At 38.5% G+C, this 21,038-nt stretch overlaps 1 protein-coding gene across 1 annotated transcript in view; it reads right to left on the bottom strand.

The window, feature by feature from the left end:
* The window catches only part of MYO1E (myosin IE), a gene marked incomplete at both ends in the record, with an annotated part of 47,993 nt that extends 27,163 nt beyond the window's left edge, over positions 1 to 20,830 (bottom strand). The window contains 9 exons of the mRNA XM_010083872.1: positions 734 to 930; positions 4,560 to 4,692; positions 5,593 to 5,727; positions 7,144 to 7,275; positions 8,204 to 8,293; positions 9,870 to 9,957; positions 16,868 to 16,962; positions 17,886 to 17,975; positions 20,687 to 20,830. Coding sequence (XP_010082174.1) covers positions 734 to 930; positions 4,560 to 4,692; positions 5,593 to 5,727; positions 7,144 to 7,275; positions 8,204 to 8,293; positions 9,870 to 9,957; positions 16,868 to 16,962; positions 17,886 to 17,975; positions 20,687 to 20,830 — 1,104 coding nt within the window. The remainder of the gene's footprint in view (positions 1 to 733; positions 931 to 4,559; positions 4,693 to 5,592; positions 5,728 to 7,143; positions 7,276 to 8,203; positions 8,294 to 9,869; positions 9,958 to 16,867; positions 16,963 to 17,885; positions 17,976 to 20,686) is intronic.
* Between the last annotated feature and the right edge of the window lie 208 nt (positions 20,831 to 21,038).

Genomic DNA, 21,038 nt, shown 5'->3' with positions numbered 1-21,038 from the left:
ACAAAAAAAGAACAGCTTCAAGCCCGATATTTGATGCATTTTGCAGATGGTACCATGGATTTTTTCACCTGTTTCTGTATTTCCCTATTTCGCAGTGTCAGTGCTGGTACAGGCACATAGTGGGAATTACAGAGCTGTCATGATGAGGGACGTTTTGGAGACACTAGCAGTGCCACCACAGAGGAGACTGCTGCTTCATCTAGCCAGCATCTGTGGCCAAAGATGATGGTACCAGCCCAGTCCAGGGTCTCATTCTGAACAGAGCATGGCAAATGGAATTTGACTGTTTGCTCAAATGCCACAACATTGGGATGCTGAAAGGGTTCTTTGCAGGAAAGTGGGGTAAGAGAGCAGAGGACCATGACGCACTAATTCTGCTCATCTGAAAATGCTCAACTACGGAGGCGAAAACAAGACTCAGAGAAATATGGATGCAGACAGGAAGAAAATCTCAGAATATCATACAGGACAGTTGTGGTAAGAGACTGAGTAAATGTAGTGCTGAAAGCACAGCTTATTTGCATCAGAGAAAGAATCTGTCATATAATCAGTGCCTTGTGTTTGTTATCTGTGCTCCTGCTCCCACTGCACCGCTCAGGGCTGCTACTGAGACTCGGGCAAAGAGCCATACTGGGTGAAAGAAATGACAAACAAGAAAAGCACTGCAAGGAACACTCCTAGTGTACTTGTACTTGTTTTGATACTTCAGCAGAATCAAGCAAATCCAACTTACATCCACCAAGTAATCAAAAACACGGGAATGAAGGGCCTTGGCCAGCGCATCCCTGGTGTAGCAGGCTTGTTCCACGTTTAGCGTTACGTTAATGGACTCAGATTTGCCTCCCCACTTGCTGTCCATCTGTCTGCTGGTCAGTTTTTCCTTTAGGCGGTCCTGGTTAATTCCCAGAAGAAAAGCAGGGAAAGCCAAAACTGCAAGAAAGATCAGGGTTGCTGGATTATGACTTACACACTAAACCCATATAGAACAAAGGAAAAAAAATTAGCTGTATCTCTAATAACCATCAGCAGTAATAAACCTCAGGGGGCACACAGCTTAAAAGAGGAGGGATTTATGCCTTTAAAATTTCCCTAAGCTCCCCAAGGACGGATTATGACTTACACACTAAACCCATATAGAACAAAGGAAAAAAAATTAGCTGTATCTCTAATAACCATCAGCAGTAATAAACCTCATGGGGCACACAGCTTAAAAGAGGGATTTATGCCTTTAAAATTTCCCTGAGCTCCCAAGGACATTTTGAACTATTTACTTACATGGATTTCAATTAAGATTAAACCACCTTGAAGTAAAATTGTCAGCTATTTCTGTACCTTCAGTCCTTCACACATGTAAGCTGGCTTGGCTCATAGTTTTGAACTATGTACTTCAAACAAGTCACTCTTGGGGGAGAGTGACATTAAATCAAACTGACACCACTGAAAATTCTTTGTAAAAACATGAAATGTTTAAAATACAATAAAGAATATACTATCTGCTTCCTAGTATGCTTTCCCTTTCTTCTTCTAAGTTACGATATTGCAAAAAATTTTCAACTGCCTTGCTATTTATTTATTTGGTTGGGTTTTTTTAATCCCTTATTCTGGAAGTACTTTGCAAATTCTGGTTTCACCTGTTTAAAAGTAAAGCAGAAAAATACATCTCTGCAATAATCAACCAATACTAAGTCTAGTACTCTTTGCATTCTCAGCCCCTGGTGCAGATGTTAGCTGCAGGTGTCACACACCTTAAGGAACGGAAGAAGAGAAACGATTTGAAAGTATCTGGAAATAGGTCCCAAGGGCAGCTCTTGGAGCTGGTACTGCACCTCCACTAAACCACACAATCCTCTAAGTGTGTTTCCTCCATGTGCCAGTGCTTTCAGATCTACTTTGCTGGTGTGAGTAGGATGTAAAATAATCACTAAGGCAGCAGCCCCTTGTGCTTTACACATCTGCGACATCGCAGCATGATTTCACTAAACCCTTCAATACATTAATCCAAAATTATTTTGAAAACTGTAAATAACCGACAGCTTTCTGAGATGTGATTTACTACCATCAGAAAGCTGATTAAATTCACCCTAGGGTACCAGGAACCACACAACTCACTGAAGTTGAGTCACTGGCAACATCTCTGGTAACTCCCTGAGAACTCGGGTTGAAGAGCACATGAAAAGGTCAAACATCATATGCTTTAACGTGGAAAAGAATGTGGGTAATCACAAACCAAATACGCTCACATGTGCTGTGCTAAATGCTAGAACAGGTATTTAGCCAATCCTTCCATAAGAATTTACGAAGATAGTGTAACGGTAAGAACCACCACGCATACCTTAGAAACCCTTCCTTCACAGTGCTAATGATTCACTGTAAAGGAAGAACAGTTGGACGTGACTTGATATAAATTCACATTCTTAAGATGCCTGATTATTTTCCCTAGTTAAGGAACATAGAGTCAACATCCAGACATTAGCATAAAGCAGGAGATTAAGGTAATTTAAAAAATTATCCTCAAAGAGTAATCAATAGCATTCTGTGGAATAGTTTGAAACAAAATCTGTGAAGAAGAGCTGAAAAAGACTAGGTTGACCTTCATTGGTTTTCAGAAAATGTAAAACAAATCTTTCAATAGAATGCAAATGTATAAGAGGAATGGTTTTAACTGTTTTCTGCATCCAGGAGAGAACAAGTAGTATTTCGTATGATTTGCAACATGGAAGATTAAGAATAAATAATGAGAATTTTTTTTCAACTATTCATATAATCAAGCACTGTAACAGATTAGTAATTACTGGCAGTTTTAAAGAAGTATTTGTCTCAATGTCTGTCAAGAATTGTCTGTATAGATTTGATTCTGACTCAGAGTAAGAGACTAGAGCTTTTGGTGTCTTGCAGAATGGCCTTTGCATGTTTTTCTTCAACTGGCTATATAATAACAAGAACACTATTGACCAAATTCTTGAACTTTTTATTATTTCAAACTTATCAGTGGCCTTTCATTGTGTTTTATCTTTTGTGTCTATCCAGGCTATAAATGCTCTGCTATTTAGTTGGCTAGGACAAACAGTAAACTGGGGGGAGGATTAATGGAAAGAAAAATGAACCCAACTTTCAACTGCATAATGCAGAAATTGTACTAGATGTTGCTATTTCTTCTCTGGCTTCTTTAAAATGCAGGACGTTTATGAGTAAGTTCTCTATTCGTTCTATCTGCTAATTTTTCCACTGTATTATACATAAACAACTTCTGTATTTATACCCCAGTGAGCAAGAGAAATATGGTGTACATAGCTCATCGCAGAAACACATCCACATTTACCAACTTATTTTCAACTCATGTCTTTTAAGTTTGTTACTTCTTGACGCAACACACTGTCTTGTCTGGCTATTAAATGTCTTTATTTCACTGAAAGATTTACTACTGTGATTGAAATGGAAGCACAGTAGCTCATTGGAATCGTGGGGCATATAAAAAATCCTATGCTTTTATTTTGACGTATAAAATGCCAGAAGATGTTTTTCTTTGGGTTCACTTACTATTCTCTCAAATTAAGAAGTTAAGGTTAAAAAACAGTAATTTTTATTTCCCAATTTCTTAAAACAAAAAGCAAGACAGTACTGATATAGCTGGAGTGGGAAGCTGACTGCACAAGATACTTCATTCATATTTAACTTATCTAAAACTAAACAAATGCAGTTTTCCTAAACACAAGGACCATTCTGAAAGAAGAGTTAAGAGAACAGATAGATATGCACAAGCTACTGCATATGTCGTGCTTAGCCATTCTGACCTTAAACTATCAAGGTAGTATAAAATCAATGTTAGATGCAAGGTACAAATAATGAAAAAAAATGTTTAAAACTCGAGATCCGTTAATCTTTCAGCATCTTCCTGATGTGGGCCTAGATGATATAAAGCAGCAGTAAGAGGTGAAGGATGCAAGGACAGGGCGTTGTGGATAAGGACATACTAAGGAAATAGTTACAAACTCAATGTACCTAATAATGAGCTATGGGTTGGGAAATCTGAGACAGTATACACATTCTGCATTTCACTTCAATTCAGTTCTGAATTTCTGTTTTCAAGGCACCTCTTCTGGATGCAGGTACATATATATCTATATATATCTATATGCCTAAGCACCGACTGTGTACCTGAGACTGGGGACACTACCCAACTTGGTACCTGCTTTCACAAAGCAACGAGGTCAGACAAAGCACAGAAGAAACAGGTATTTTTATGAATGCGTGCTGATGTACTGAAAGGAGCAGAGTTCAAATTTGTTTCTCACAATTCCTAGTATTTCATACACAAAGGTTGGAAAAGGATTTCTTAAAATCCAAATGCAAAATTGCGCTCCTATTAAGCCAGTGGCATTGTACAAGACAAAAAAGGGGCCACAGCACCATTGGTTCTGGAAGAGAATCTAAATCAGCAGCCTGACACCATAAGAAATGATGCACTGTGTTTGGATCAGCATCTCAAGATTGCAGTTCACCTTATGCCATCTGGGTTTCAGACTATCGCTAATTCTGTAACAGTTTCCAGAGGTACTTACACTCCTCACTCTCCACTGCTGCATAGTTGCCAACTTCTCTGAAGCTGATGTTTCCCAAATGAAGTATTCCTGCCACTATCTGCAGCACCAATGCCTGTTCCTCTGCAAAGATCCCAATCACACTCATTGCATGCTGGGAAGAAAAAAAATTGAATCAGTTGAAGAATCTGTTCAATGACTCTTGCCATGGAAGTCCTTCTAAAATTTAGTTCTTAAAAATTTGAGTTTTTCAAAACAGTTCAAAAACCTAGGGCAACCACATTTAATTACAGCCTGCACTGAAGTTCCAAAAGGTATCAGATACCCTATTTCTGCATTTTTGTATTTTTTTAATTAAATACAGAAGCATCTCCACCATTTAGAAGATGTTGTAGCAAACTTAATTCTGGAAAAATTAAGGTTACTGAAAAAAAAAAAAAAAGCACCTGCTCTTTAGTGTCACACTAAAAATAATTTCATTGCAAAATGTGAAACAATGAACTTAAGAGACAATTATTTTATTCTTTCTATACAGGCAGTTTATCCACTGAGACTAAGAACTGTGAAGCTGTACACAGTGACTCTAAAAAGCCTACATGGCTTAGGCTGTGAATTTCAGACGCTTTCTAGAAAACAATCCATAACACTAGGGCTTGGGGTCTAGAGTACATGGTAACTTACAGAATGTCTTCTCAATTCACTGTTTTTCTAAAATAACAAATTATCTATAATACAAGAGCAACAATTATTTTTTTTTAGGCCTCTGATTGTGCTACATAGATAAATAAGATGTGTTGATATGTGTTCTGAAACAGAACAAACAGAAAACAAAACGCCTTGCTCTAAAACACATCTGTCTCCTCAGGATTGTTAGGCTGCAACATAGGACCTCTTCAGGGTAACATACCTCCTCCTCAGGCTATAATATAATTAAAATCAGTTACATCTACATTAATTCCTCTTTCCCACACTAACACAACAATGTCTTTGCTACAATGGACAGTGAAATGAACATACATCCACCACTATGCAAAGCACAGAGTAAAAAACTCACCAGCGTTTCTTGGAAATCCGATTTGTCATTGATGTCATCGACTGTGTAGGACCCAGAGAGACTCAGATAGTAATAGTAGTCCATACTGGTAATGCCAAGACTGCTTTTTTGTTCGGAAGAGGCCCCTTCAATTAGCTGCAGAATAAAAATCCCCAAATCAGGTATTATACAACGATCTTCAGCAGAGGTGAGGCAGGCTGGAAGGAGGTGACTGAGCCTGAAATTACTGGGAGAGATACAGCAAGGGCTGTGCCAGGTACGAATCATTCTTATGCTAATTGTTTAACCCAACCCAAAAGACCAGATTCCCATTCCCACGAATGGGTTAGTTCTAACTTCCACATCTAATAAAAAGCAAAACCGACTGACTTGAATGCCTTCCATTCTCTTTACCTCATAAAGACAAGGCAAAGCAGGTTTTCCAATCTGCGATGCATTACCTAAATCCTCAGGAGTAACGTCCTTTCCATGCCCATTGAAAGGTAGGCAGAGTTGAAAGAACATGCTAAGGAAGCGTTATTTGTGACTCTAATTGTGAGGCCGGGTATCCTCTACGCCCATTATACCGTATGTTAAGCAAGTTTGGAACGGCTCCAAGACTATGTTGATTTGAAGAATGGCTCAAGTCGCACCTCTCTGCAACACTGAGGCCAAGAGGGCCACGAACAAATAACAGAGCAGTTACAAAAGGCTCCTGTTCTCTGTGATGCCAGAGGAGAGGCTCCTCAGACCGAGGTAAAACCTACGCAGCTGTGCACAGACATGGCTGCAAAAGAAAGGAGTGAACACACTAACCTCAGAAGAGAACAGTCAAAACCCCATGGTCTTTTAACTCCTGTGTCAAAGAGCCTCTGCAAACCACACAGGAAAATCAGCAGGACAGCGCAAACCGTCCGTATACCTCAGAAGAGGAGAATGCACAGCTCCCGGAGGAATTCCAGCCCCAACTCAGCTTTCCATCAGCGTTACGTGAAGCTGCTTACAGTCACTTACAATGCACTGGTTTTACTCTAGTTCTGTAAAGCTTCATCCGTGGCACTTCAGCGGATAAGGAACTCACGTGTCAAGGACCAGCAAAGGCCAGAAAAGACATTTGAAACACACAAAAAAGCAGGCATGCTTGGAGGATTCAAGAAATAGATATTACTGTAAATGTCCTAGAAAATCTAACTGAAAGACAAACCTCTCTTTCACAGCAGTGCTAGGCAATCCCAGAGCAGAAGGTACAATTATATGGGACGGTTTAAAAAGAAATCTGTTGGAAAGTTCTCATTTTCTATTATATTCTCCTGGACTTCTCCATATGGGCGTCCACAGTGAATTTCCAAGCAAGGCCTTTGAAATACTGAAGTACTTTTGCTCTGGAGCTGAACAGCAGCCAGGCAGGTCTATGTTAGGTGGTGTTTTAACACGCTACCACGCTTCCCAGTGATACCCAGATTACTTTCTTGAGTATGCAATCACACTGTTTTGAGAACGACTTTTCAATCAAAAGGAAAAACTGGTCCTAGTTATTTTAAATAACTCAGAAAGGACCTATACGCTTCTGACCTGGTAAAAAATGTGAAAACTTCTCTCTCCAGGATTCCTCATTACAACTCGAGATTTTTCCAGTAGGAAGTTGGAGATTTTTCCTCCATCTGGTTCTCCACCTGGGCTAAACTGGATCTCAAAGTATTTCCCCTGCAATAAATAATTAAAGCTGTTCAATGACGACTAAATACAAATCCAACATCATGCACTTGTACTGTATCTCAGGAAGGTTACTAGGGTATTCAACCTTTAGGGGTGCCGTGACACAGACTAAGCTCAGATTCTTGAACTATCATATATCTGTCTTTCTTTCTGCATTTGCACAGCGCTAGACTTGGGATAATACACCATCTTAGTGCAAATATAGAGAGGAAGTCAGCGTCTCCTTTCCACTGCTCAGACTCTTGCTTAGTATAAAGGAAACCATAAGGCTCACCTATACGGGAAGTAAATTTAACAGCTTTATGACCAACGGCAAACAGCATTCTGCTTGGAAGCACGGTAAAGCCATTATCCTTTTTCTTTCAGGGAGACATTAACTGCATTAATACTCACACTGGCTGAGGAACAAATCTCAAATTCGTAAAGCCAATGTGTAACTTTGAAAAACTGAACCTATAGTATGTCATATAGTGAACAGTCTTTTCATATTAAGTATTTTATAATGACAGAATGAAAATAATTCCTGCCTACTTTCTGTACATATTAGTAAAGGCATTTCCCAAAAAACTCTATGGATGGTTTCACCTATTTTTTAATATTTTTTTTTAAACATGTATTACTGCGTACATTTTACTGATCTGGAAAACTGGCCAGTTTGTTGCTGATAAATTATTTGCTTGCAGACTGAACATTTTATAAATAAATTGTGACCAGTACATATTGTAAAAGAAACAAATGTGTAACATACACAGATAAAATAGATGCCTCTTAACATATACTTTATGTTTTAAAACACACTTTATATTTTATTTAGATTTACCTCATTTGTAGTCAATTTCTATTACTCCTGAAAACAGTCTCTGTAACAGCACAGAAGCTAGAAAAATAAAATAATCTCTAAGGTAGTGGGACTTACAAATCTGCTGGAGTTGTTGTTCCGTACAGTTTTTGCATTCCCAAAGGCCTCCAGTAAAGGGTTAGACTGCAGAATAATATCTTTAACATGCTAAAATTTTAGGAAACAAGAGAAACAGAGATTCAGAAATAGACGTTTTTAAAGTTACTAATGATTTTCTACAAAACTATGACATCTAAATTATATATTAGAAAAGCTAGAAAGCCTGCATCGGTAAGAAATCCTCTTGATCAGATATGGAATAGAATCTTTTTTTTCAGACCTCCTAGTTCCTATTTTTTGAAGAAAATCCTACAAAATTGAACAAAATGCCTAAGGCTAAAAACTGGTCCTTCTGTTCACTGTTCTGCCAAGCAACAGAGCAAATAAACTGATATGTTTTCTTCATTATCGTGATTTTAAACAATTTCCTTCTTACACATGAGCATTTAAATCTTTTGGGGGGACTGGAACCAGAACCAATGAAGTCAAAGCAGCATGAAATTTAGGAACCTGCAACTGCTTCAGCAACTTGTTTCAGGACCAATGATGCTGCTATCTAGCTGTAAGTGTGTTATTATTGTTTCTTCATCTGATCCTAGCAGTTGGAAGTATAAACAAGATACGAGCTTTGGAACAAACCTGATGCATGCTGGGTTGTGAAGAGAAGACTGAATTTTATTTTAAAATAAATTTTGCTCAAGGCAACTTACATTCAACAACTGTTACTCTGTAATCACTAAGAATATTTTTTAATTTTGTACAAAAAAGCTGGAAGGTTTTAAATAAAACAAAATATTTACTTATAAAGTATGATTATATTTATTCCAAAAATAACACAATGCATACTTTCTCTGGAACATTCTCTTGGTTACTGAATTATTTTCTGCAATGTTCCCAGTATCACTGTTGCACAAAACTAAGCAGAAAGAACATACTCAACATCAGAGACTGCAATAAAGCAAAAATAACAGTAAGCACTCGAAAAGAGTCGACTCGTAAAAGCAGCTACTACCTACCTACCAGTGCCTGTCGGTCAGTGAATGACATTATAACATCTTTAAGTGGATTTTTATGTCTAATTCACTCAATTAGCTTTAGTCAATAAAGCAGCGATTTGTTGCTTCAGATAGCTTTCAGATACTCTTAATTTTGACTAGATAACGTCATCAAAGATGTTCCTGCCCTTGGCTCTCTGACATATGCATACAAATCAGAAATTTAATGGAAGTAATAAAAACCTGAAAAGCCAGTTCGGTTTTCAACAGAATGCCAACAAAAGAGGGAAAAACCACACACCTGCTAAAAGGAGATGGGTTATTGTTCTTAATCTGGTTAAGAACAATAATTAGAGTACTTAACAAAAAAAAAATAATGCTTGCAGACATAATTCAGCATGAGAGCTCCAAAACTTTCAGCAGAGATGAATCTGGGGCTGTAGCTTTCCCCCATACAGCTCCCATCACCCAGGCAGCCCAGCAATCTGCAAGCAAGCAGCTCACTATCCATTTCAGCTGCCTCTCTGCTCCTGAGGGCTTGATGGGATTTCTAGCCGCTCACCCACTAAGTTCTTTGGTAGAGTGCCTTTTGGCTGCCACTGTCTGCCGAGACAGGCCTTTGTCATTCTACCTCTGAAGTAAACCTTCAGACTACATTTATGCTGCAGTATTTCTCTATATGAACTCACCTGCACTTTAGGGCCACCTCCGGAAATTTTGGAGATGTAACTCATGATATATTTAGCAGCTACGGTCTTTCCAGCACCGCTTTCCCCACTATGAAAAAAGGAACACAAAAATGTATCTGTTAGTTTTTAGATAACTCTAGAATGGAGTAATTTGAGGTTTATCTCGTTCAACAGAGACTAGGTACCTTAACAATGAGTAATAATAAATATACACCACATTTACATCAGGTAAGCTGGTAAATGTATAGACTCTGATATAATATTGGAGAATGGCGCTTGGATATGTTCGTGAATAAGTAACTTTGAATACATCATCTTGCGTGGACACCAGACTATGGGACTTCAAAGTCAAAAAACGATGTAAACTGAGAAATAAATACACTTAAACCAAGATGCTCAAAAGAGAACAAATGTGTTAAGAACTCAATTCCCATCTAAATTTACTGGGACTTCAGACCTTAACACAAAAACTCATTTGAAAATCCAAGTTTTGAATGCCATGCCAAATACCTACTTCGTTTCAGGAGTCTTTTGTTTTAGGTGTTCCTGAATGAAATAATGAGACATTATTAATCACATCCTGAGTGACGGAAGAACTACCTTCCTGTTCCTATGCCTCTTGACAGAGGGTACAAGAAGTCTTAATACTCCATGCTAGCTTTCACAATTCCTTCCTTCTGCTAGAAGTGGTGAATAATAACATCAGTAGATTTGCCTTCTTGCGATTAGTAAGCTCCTGAAGAGGGAAAGAAGAATGGCATGCCAACCTTAAAGCTGACTTCATTTCAACACAATTCCTCCAGACTTACATAAATCTTGGTGCAAGTCAGCTTTGACCTTAATGAATTTACCCTGACCTGGACAACTATACTAAGACAACAAAACAACACTCAGCTGTTGGTTCAATGCCATAAAGATATCCAAAATATTTTTTTCTTGTGTGAAGATCTGTGCTATCTTTAAGCTTCTAAAAAATTTCCGTGAATGCTGTTGACTCTTCTATCCTGCACCTACTTGTTCTGGATACGGATCAAAGGCACGTCTTTTCCTTCAGCTGTTGGTTCAATGCCATAAAGATATCCAAAATATTTTTTTCTTGTGTGAAGATCTGTGCTATCTTTAAGCTTCTAAAAAATTTCCGTGAATGCTGTTGACTCTTCTATCCTGCACCTACTTGTTCCTGGGTACGGATCAAAGGCACATCTTTTCCTCCACAAATTTTAGCTACATTTGCCAGAAAAACATCAGCATGTCCGGCACAGCAAAAGGACCTCCTCAGAATGTCAACTCGTAGCTCCTTATCAGCATGAGTACTGGAGACATTTCTAAAGGTTTAATTCTGAAAAAGCTCCCCAAACTGCCAAGCTGCAAATATCATTTTACATCTTCAAAGCTTCCAAACAGTACAGAAACTACTGAAAAAGCTGCACCCCCCCACGCCCCTCTCCAAATGTTTTCATGTTGTCGTCTTCTCCTGACTGCAGTTTTACAGATCAAACAGGAAACCTGAAAAGGTGAAAAAATACGTCTTGATCATCTCATCAAGTGTGGACCATGATTTGTATTATTCCAAGTCATCTTTTCCTAAGCATCAAGAAGAAAGCCTGTATTATTGGTATCTTCTACGTCCACAAGGACAGACCGAGTTTACTGGATGGCAAATTGTATTTAGAAGATCAAATCAGCAACAGTTCAACAATTAAATATAACATTTCTTCAAAATCTGCTTGCAGTAAATTTGCTCATCCTGTTGTAAAACAAGACAGATAAACCTACACACACTATTCTCAATTTTATGCTTTTATTGATCAGAGACCAGTAAATTGCTCCAATTAAACTAGAATAAAACAGGATGATGCTTTATTTATGAACCGAAGTAACTTTATCTGATGGAATGGTATCTTGCCCTGAGTGAAGCTCGACAGTCAAATGTAACAGAAAAATAGTGGCATCCCTGCCAAATGATTCTCATAGAGAAGTTTTTTCACATCTATCTTACTGCTCTGCTGCCATTAAATTTATTTTAAGAAAATGTAAGAATCATTTTCTAGCTTGGTAGTTTCAAGTATGCTGGAAGTATGGAGCTATTTAAAGGTTGAAAAAATTATTATAATGGCTTAAAGTAAGTGGATTGTGGTACCGACAATTTTCTCAGAGATTTTTCTTACTAAAAATAAAGACATTACACAGTCTCAATCACTAACAAAAAGATAATGCTTTGAAAGACATATAGTGCTACTTCAGAAAAGTGACATTTTGTTCATCAAATTCAATTAACATGTGGCTGAAATCAGAAACCTACAAATGCAGAGGGAAAATTTTTTGCTCCTTCCTTCCTTCCCGGAGAAAATATAATCAGTGATTAGAGAAGCAAGACCTGATACATTGACTCATCCTTCTCTCTAAAATTAATTTTCTGACTGACATTTAATATCACATCCCTGTCTGTAAAACAATACAAGTAATATTTATTTGCATGGCCAGGACAAGGTTGAAATTTTAATAACAAATATTTATAAAGAACTCTTTGATCTGCCATTAAGGAACACTGCAGACGTAAAATACTCTTGATGCATTTGGATAAGTTTTCAGTTTGTTTACTTAGAAAATTTACTTTCTCTAATTATGTTCAGAGAAACTTCAGTAGCATAACTTCAGTGAAATATTCCTCCCTTCTGAATCAGAGCTTTTACCTAACTTTTCTTACTGCGTCAGACTTATGTTTCTACCACTTCCTCATTAAAATTCAACCATATTTCCAGTTAGATTCTGTGCAGATGTTTTCGATCAGTCATTTGAGCCTTCTGGAAAGCTGAGATACAGAAGCTGGATAGAAATCTCATATTAAATTTTGAACTTAATAGACCTAAGATAGCCATGAGCTGCTCACTAAAAACAGCTGGGGTGGTAAATGATCTTTCCGTTGACATATACCTGTAGTATTTCGGATGCATTCTCTTTTCTGGTATGCAGTCATCATACATAGCTTTACTGTACTCAAACACTGCCACATGGATGTAAAATATAAACTAAAATTATAAACAAGGACTGGAAAACTGCATTAAAGCAACTGTAAAATCTCCTGGTGGAGATCACAGAAAGAAAGTGAAAATAAAGTCCTCAAACTTTATAGAAAGCAAAACCTTAAAAACAGTCTGGAGAAACACACTTAATGCTACATAATAGAAAAATATTCATCATACCCTCCACTGCCTTAATTACAGGACAATGACAGTCCAGAAGGAATTCAAAGCCACAAAAGACAGTCCTTCAGAATTGAAATCTTGATGGGACACCTCCTTGTTGGTAGTTTGGAACGGTCGCCATTTCAAGCGAGGAAGAAATGCCAACAGTCTGCTGCACTAGACACTGATGAGCTTGGCTCATTGGAGGCTTAAATTAAATATCACACCTCAGTAAAACATGAACTTAATGAGAAACCAGACTCCAGCATAACTGTGTTACTCATCTGAGCACATTTCCTTTGCGATTCTGCTGGGTGCACACAGAACAAGGCAAGATGACTGCGGCAACTGCTCCCTCCTCCCACCTAGGCAGTGCTCTGCCCCTGCGCCCAGCCCAGCCAGAACCCAGCCCAGGAATAACCCCGTTGTGTACGCTGTTAACAGCCATTCCCCACAGCTCAGGGCTCCTCAGCTAGAATTAGACATGTGTACATGTAATTTTCTTAAAGCAAACTCATAAATGCTACAATTACTCCACTAATGAAACAGGCTTCCCTGGCCCTGGAAAGGTTCTTTGGTCAGAGTTTTCCTTTTTAAATTGGTATTATCACATAAAAAGATTATTTTTGATTGCTATCTATTCAGCCTTCCAGAAAACTGCATTTTCTTTTGGATCTGCTTTCCTAGTTCATCCACTGACTTTCTGAAGAGGATGAGCTTTTTCCCTCAGTGCCTAAATGCATTGTTTGCAATTCTGGAATTACATGTCCTGGCAAAAGGGTGTGTGATCCTTACACACACACAGGGTTCTGGCCCTAGTGACCTTCCTTCACCTGCCTAGGAATCTAGGTCTAGCCTCCAGGAACAGCATGTCCCCTCCCAGGTCCAGAGGAGATGCCCCAGGTGCCCAAACCACCTGCTGCAGGAGGACACAGGCGGGCACCAGCCCCTTCCCCACCATCCCCGTGTCTCCATTCCCGAGACCACAGGCACCATAAGCCAGGCATAGCCTTTTCCATCTGACTGCGAATCAGCCCAGTCTACACCTTCTCTCTTACCTCCTCTTGGCAAACCTTTCTTTAGCAGGGGAATCTGCCACCTTGAGGGGGGAAAAGAAGGAAAGACCTGGGTTTGCAGCTGTACTAGCTTGCTCTGTTACTTCTGTTCCACCAAGGATTTTCAGCAAAGTCTCTCCAAATTCAGACTAGTTGTGAAGTAGAGAAGCAAACAGGCACCTCACAATACCCATATTGTTATCGTCACTCATTTTCCACAGGACACATTTTTATGGCAAAAACTACGGTTCGCTGAAACGCAAAGAAAATACAGGTTGTATCTAAACAGTTTAAATTAAATGTGGTCAAAAGGATTAAAATATCACCCAAACTAAATCAGCTTTGTGGATGTCTGAGTTACTTGATTTGATAAAAATAATTTCTAAGTGCCACAAAAAATCAAATACCATAATGAAAACTACCACTAAGTCTAGTCTGCAGTTTTTGCAGTGCTTATAGTAAGAATAATCATAGGAAAAATAAAGGTGTACGAAGGAAGAGGAACTCTCTGAAATGTCCCTGGCAAACATAATTTTTCTTGTTTCAGTTTTGCAGCAGATTTCAATTATCTCCAGCAGATCTTGAAGAGGCTCTGCAAACACTGACAGAAAATTCACTCTGCACATATAAAATACAGACACTCCAAAGAATGTGTCATCCATCATTCAAGCACCAGAATTCTCACATGAATTTACATCTGTAAGTCTGCATCTCAGCTCTCTGAAAATGTGACCCTCTGCATTCATTGCACTTCGGAGCATTAGCAATGGATCAAAAAATACGCTTTTTAATCACAGTTCACCACGGTTTAAAGGTTTTCACTGTAATTTTAGATTCATGGGAGACATCCCAGGCTCTTGGATGTTACTTTGTTCAAAAAACAAAATAAAACCCAATTTTATGCATTCCTAACAAGTCTGAATTCGACTAAATGGGACTAGTAACTTCATCATGGCAACAGGCACCAGTTTTCCAAAAAAGAGGACTGACCTTGGGGAACATTCAGATACAGAAGAGGCAGGAGGATTATGAGCTCTGGGCATTTCCGTAACAAGGCACCATGCTGTAGCCAGGGGCCTAAGAGGAGCACAGCTCAGTGTACCTAGCAAGGTGTTAATGCCCAGTTGACATTCCTCCATGTAAAATTAACCATTTCCACACAGCTACATAGGCTTTGCCGATACTCAGAGGGACACCTGTGCACTTTTCCACTGGAACGTGCCACCCAAGAAAGCTCTGCCCGAACAATCCCCAGGCATAAATTAAAAGAAATTAAAAAGTGAAGATAATTTTCAAAAAATTATTCTTCGCAAGCTTTCACAGCAGCCTATCACTGAGATATATTAATACGAAATCTGTTTTCACCCTGGAGTATTGAGAAGGGTATAGGAACGCTTGCACAGGGAGCCCCTCTGCATGTAAGTCGCTGGTGCAAGGGCATCAGCTTGAACATCAGTGACCATCCACCATCTCCTAGCAGGTTCCAGCCTCAGGGATTGAGTGCACTAAATTACACAGCATCTGATCTGGTCACCAGGGACATCCTGCCCCTTGGGGCTGTGACACTGCAGGGCACACAGCCACGCCAGGGAGAAGACCAGAGAGAGACCCCAGGACAAAGAAAACATTCAGCCTTGAAATCTCTTTTGTTAAATTCATAGCGATGCCTCTCAGCATGTTCCAGACAAATGGCAGAAAGCTGTGATTGATAAAATGGCAGTTTCCTTTCAAATGATTTTTCCTTTTTCTCCTCTTTCTTTTCCCTAGTTCTTGGGAAAGTTTCAGGCCAGTGTCTCCAAACAGCTTTGATCACACACCCCACCATTAAAAAAATGTCTGGGCGCACACTCCCAATGTATGTCTATAATTTATCTATCTATAAATTGCATACATCTACTACTGAAGGTCTAATATCTTCCTCGCGCATCCCAGTGGATTTCAGTGCACAGCCCCTGTGCTGCACGCACCACCCTTTGAAGACCACTGCCACAGGTAAAGTGCAGTTCCAGGTGCACTACAGCCAACCTCTGAAGTTTTCTATGTAAGAAGGAAAGTCAGAGGAGGTACAGTGCACCAGCTCAAATATCCAGCAGTTCTTGCTCTCTGCACACTTTCTTTTATCATACAGCATCTAGAAACCCACAGATGAGAACAAAGCATACCTCTGGACCCAAAATCACTTGATTGTGACTTAAGTAATGCCATTTTTAAAAAGTTCAGTAATCATTCTACAGTGAATTCCCTCAGTCTAACAATTAAAAGAGATTAATAGTGAACACAAAACTAATTTGCCAGTATCTCTCTCCTCCTTTTGTCTCTGGCTGAATACAAGCAAATTACAAAAGAACAAAAGTACATTTATTTTTAAGAAAGGAAAAAAAAATAAATAGTACTAAAACCAGAGTACAGTAAATGCAGTCAATGTTAGAATGTTGGATTAAACCGTCTCTGTGGCTGCTATAGCTCCCATCTCTCCCATGTAGTCATTCAAGCTACTGCAGTTTCGGTATTGTGCATGAAGCTGCTGGCTATGTGAGAAAGAGATTTCCTGTGGTTAAGCCATGATCAGAATTTCACTGGAAAATCAGAGGGAGGGTCAGAAAGTACTTAGTTATCCTAGCAAACCTCAAAATGTTCAGTGATCACAGAAACAGATTATTTTTGTTGATATAATACAAAATAAAACTTTTCTGCTTCTTGAAATTAAAACACCAAAAGAAGATGATAATTTTTTTTTTTTACAGAACTTTTTTCTTACCTAATAATGACACACTGATTTTCTCTGTCAATAATCATGTTTCGGTACATGCTATCTGCAAGAGCATAAATATGTGGTGGGTTTTCATATTGTGCCTAGGAGGGGAAACAGAGGGTAATTTTTCAATACAGCATTAAATAACACAGAAAGAACAATATAAATTTTTATTTAGATTGGAAGAATTATTTTCCTGGAAAAACAATTCTGAATCCCACTTTATACTAAATTTTCCACAGGAATTTTTTGTTTGTTTAATAAAAACAAACCAAAGTCTCTAGGTTTTGTTACTGATCTTTCTTTCATCCATGATTTTCTCCTAAACTACCGTAAACACCCTGCTCTAAAAATGGCCTGTGCTTGAAATATATTACTTGTCCAAGAGAATCTCACGTAATTTAAGCCTATTCCACCAGTGGTCATATGCTAACAATAAACTACCTAAACTGCCACACAGAGCCTGGTACTGTGTGTCTCATTTTCATCCACTGAGCCCATTCAAACCAAATGGTTTCCCCGAACCTATGGACATGCCCAACTTGAGCAGAGCAGGAAACTGAATTTTAAGTTCCTAATTTTCTTGTGCTGACTCACTCTTCAAGCTGTATTTTCAGAAGTGGCATCTAATTTTGGCATCTCAATTCTTTTATTGTTTTTGTCCGGTTTGAGAGCTCTCAAGTCACAGCCTCCAAATCCACTAATGGCCATTTTGTATCGTGGGCCACGCCTAAGGCATACAATAGGTTAAAAATTGCCTTTGCAGGAGGAGGGAACTGTCAAGGAGAGGAACCTGATATGGATTAGAGTTAATCAATACAAGTATTTGATTGCAATATTAATCCTATGTTCCAAGGAATTCAATCTGAGGACTCAATATATGGTAACAGATCTTGGCCAAGCTCTCCCAGGCTAGCAGAATGCTACCAAAAGCCAGAATCAAATGCTTCTGAGAGTTTAACCATGTAGAATAATATTTACATGTCCCTGAATGCTGAAGTACATTTTAGATTGCTTTACTTACTGCTCCTTGGTACATTTCAATTTCCTTTTCCCCAAAATACGGCATTTGCTTGAAAGGATTCACAGAGATTAATACAGAGCCGATATATGTCTGCGTTCAAAAGAAGTTAAGGTAACTAGAGGTTCATAAAGTATTATCTTACCACTAGTGACTGCCAAATAACTTTTCCATCTATTACACAATACAGCACAGCTTCAAATAGTAGCAAAAACCCCACAGCTTACAAAAATTATTAATAAAAAATTAAATTAGCAGGTTTGCAAGAGTATAAACATGTCATTCAACGGGATGCTTTCGTATTATCAAAATATTTATTTTGGCACAAACTAAGTACAGAAACGTGTATTAGAGGCCCAAATATGACGCACCTTGCATAAAAATACAGCAAGGAAACGGCATATTTAAACTGCTTCACTCCTTTGTAACTGAGAAGGGCCGTATTGTCAGTATTAGAAAAGATTGGTTTGACCTTTGCAGAATACAGTATAGTGACACATTCTGATCTCACAGAGATAGTGCTGAGCACGCACAGCTGGATGGAAACAGCCACCACTGAGCTAAACCGGACAATTACTCAGCTGCACGTACAAGTGGGGGAGCTAAGGGAATTAGGTAATTCAGGATGTGGGGTTATTTTATGAGTGTAACTATTAACAGTCCCTAGGAGTCTTATCCTGCAGGCTGCCCTAGAAGAAGACACTCGGTTTCAAGCTATTATTAGTCCCAGAAAGCTTTTTTGCAATATTTTGAATGCTAGTAATTCACTGTTCTGCATTCAGCTGCACATGCACCTATATCCACAAAATACTGTAGAAACCTTTGGAAGAAGAACTGCACATGATGAAGCCACTAGTACTACTCCACAGGCAGGACTGGTTCACGGAGCTGGGAGTTAGCAGCATACCCACGGCAATGGGTCCAAAATGTCATACCACAGGTTCCATTCAACAATCTGGAATTGCTCATAGGCAAACTTACTATCTAAGCTTTCCAAACGAAAGCAGGAAAATTAACAAATTTATCCTGCTGGATTATCCTACATAAGAATCTATTCTTTTCATGCCGCAGCACAAAAAGGTAACATGTTAGAGAAGAAGTACAACTCAGTGAACATAATTTATGTTTTACTCATTTGTAATGCTTTCTTCATACATTTCTTAATTTAATTCAAAGAAGAGTGACAACATCTGGGTCTCAAATAGAATAAATCAAGAATTCATTGTGTCAGTATAAACATCCGAAGTGACAGTTTTCTGCTGGTAAACAATAACAGCATTTTCTGGGATGATGTGGTAATCTCTATGACATGTAGCACAGAGAAATGTTCATTCATGAGTGGACATACAAACAACTGAAAGATTGAAGAAATGATCTCCATTTCAGAATGAAAGCCTTCCCAGAAGTGCAAAAGGAGTCCTTTCTCCCTGCACAAAGGAATTATAATGCTTTAAAAGATGACTCTGATCCCTCATGTGACCATGAGTCCCCTTGGAAAACATACTTATTCTTGCTTCAGGAGGAAGACCATCTCTATGTTAATTTCATTTATTTTTATAAGAAAAAACGCTTTTTCTTCAGCAGAGAGCACTGAAGACTTTGTTAATGTACTGCCAGGAAGGTGCAGCATCCACGCAGTGCTCATGTTAATAACAGGAAGAGTGTTATAGTTTGCCCCAATACTATAGTTTAACAAATATTGTGCAACTTTATCCCGTTTCTGTAAGGCAAATTTAATAATGGTGCAGTACTTCACTGAACAGAGGTGCCAAAGCCATGTGCACACACATATTAAAAATGTCTGCAGTTTGGGATGGAAATGTCAGCACAACTCCAACATTACCTTTCCTCTATCGGTCCTTGCTAAAGTGAGCTGCTACTGCGCTCTTAACCACCCGAATATGTGGAAATAGCCAGGAGATGTTATATTTCCTTCCCTTTCTGCTAAAAAATATTAAAACTCTTCAAGGAAACTATTCTCCAGATATGACTAGCAATTAGGAGAACCTGGCTACAGCAGAAGAAAGAAACAGTGCCACTTTCTAGTACAGTCATATTGCCTAGGACTCACCAAATTCATTATTCCAGCTCACGTTACATTGTGAAAGTTAAAAATGAAATTGTGACTATTCTTATACCAAGGAACTCCTTTCATATGAAATTTAAAAACAAAAAAAAATGCAAACCTTTGGTGCTGAAATCTGTTTTTCTTGTTAGGTTACACGTTCAGGTGTTTAAATCTTTCATGTTTTCCTTAATCACAGATTTAAAGTGCAAACACTATAGATGTACAGATGTTCACATGTTCACCTGTTTCCATCAGCCCATGATCCACAGAATTAACAATTCCAGAATAAGTCGTAAATTGGGTTATGTCAGAGAAGAAATGCTATTTTGAAAGCATTAGAATTTGGGAGGTATAGAAGACCACATGGTATCAAGACACACATAAACGCCTTAAACCTATTAATTCTCACTCTTCGAAGTAACATTACTGCAGTAGCTCTAGGGGTCATGTGAATACATAAACATATGGAGCTACAGGCGTATCTTCAACAATGACAAGGACAGGTCCAAATATCAAAAAGAATACCTTAAAATAATTTTTCAGGTTTTAATTTCAACCCTCATATTTAGCTCTCTTTACAAAGCATTTTGCGATGATGAGAATTTTGTGAACTGTCACATAAAATGCTCAGCATCTTTGACTCCTCTGCTTCACTAGAATACATACATGTCATCAATTTCACGTAGGCTCAGCAAGCTCAACAGGGCCCCGCTGAAAACAACACTACAAAGGATACAAAAATATAATCGTCCATGTATCGTTTCTTTAGGTTCTCCACTATGGAATCCTCTGTGATTTTGGAAAGAAGGACCATATCATCCACTCCGCTGTGCTTGACATTGTGGCTCTGCCAGTGGTATCTGTAGTGTCCTTTGCTGCCCTGCAGGGAAGCACAAAAAGCATCACAAAGGTTACGACGTTTCTCATCAGCATTAAATAATTGAAAACAATATATTCAAATTCCAACTTCCATAATATTTTTCTTTCATTGAATGCTATTCCCTGATTCAGTCATTACATAAAAGCATACTTAAATGATGTCAACTGACTTGCCTCTGAACTATTAAAAAAATCGCACTGCCCTCAAA

Source organism: Pterocles gutturalis, unplaced genomic scaffold (genome assembly GCF_000699245.1).
Source record: "Pterocles gutturalis isolate BGI_N339 unplaced genomic scaffold, ASM69924v1 scaffold13520, whole genome shotgun sequence".
Taxonomy (NCBI): Eukaryota; Metazoa; Chordata; class Aves; order Pterocliformes; family Pteroclidae; genus Pterocles; species Pterocles gutturalis.
Note: the sequence above shows the minus strand (reverse complement) of the source record. Positions and strands in the feature narration are given on the sequence as shown.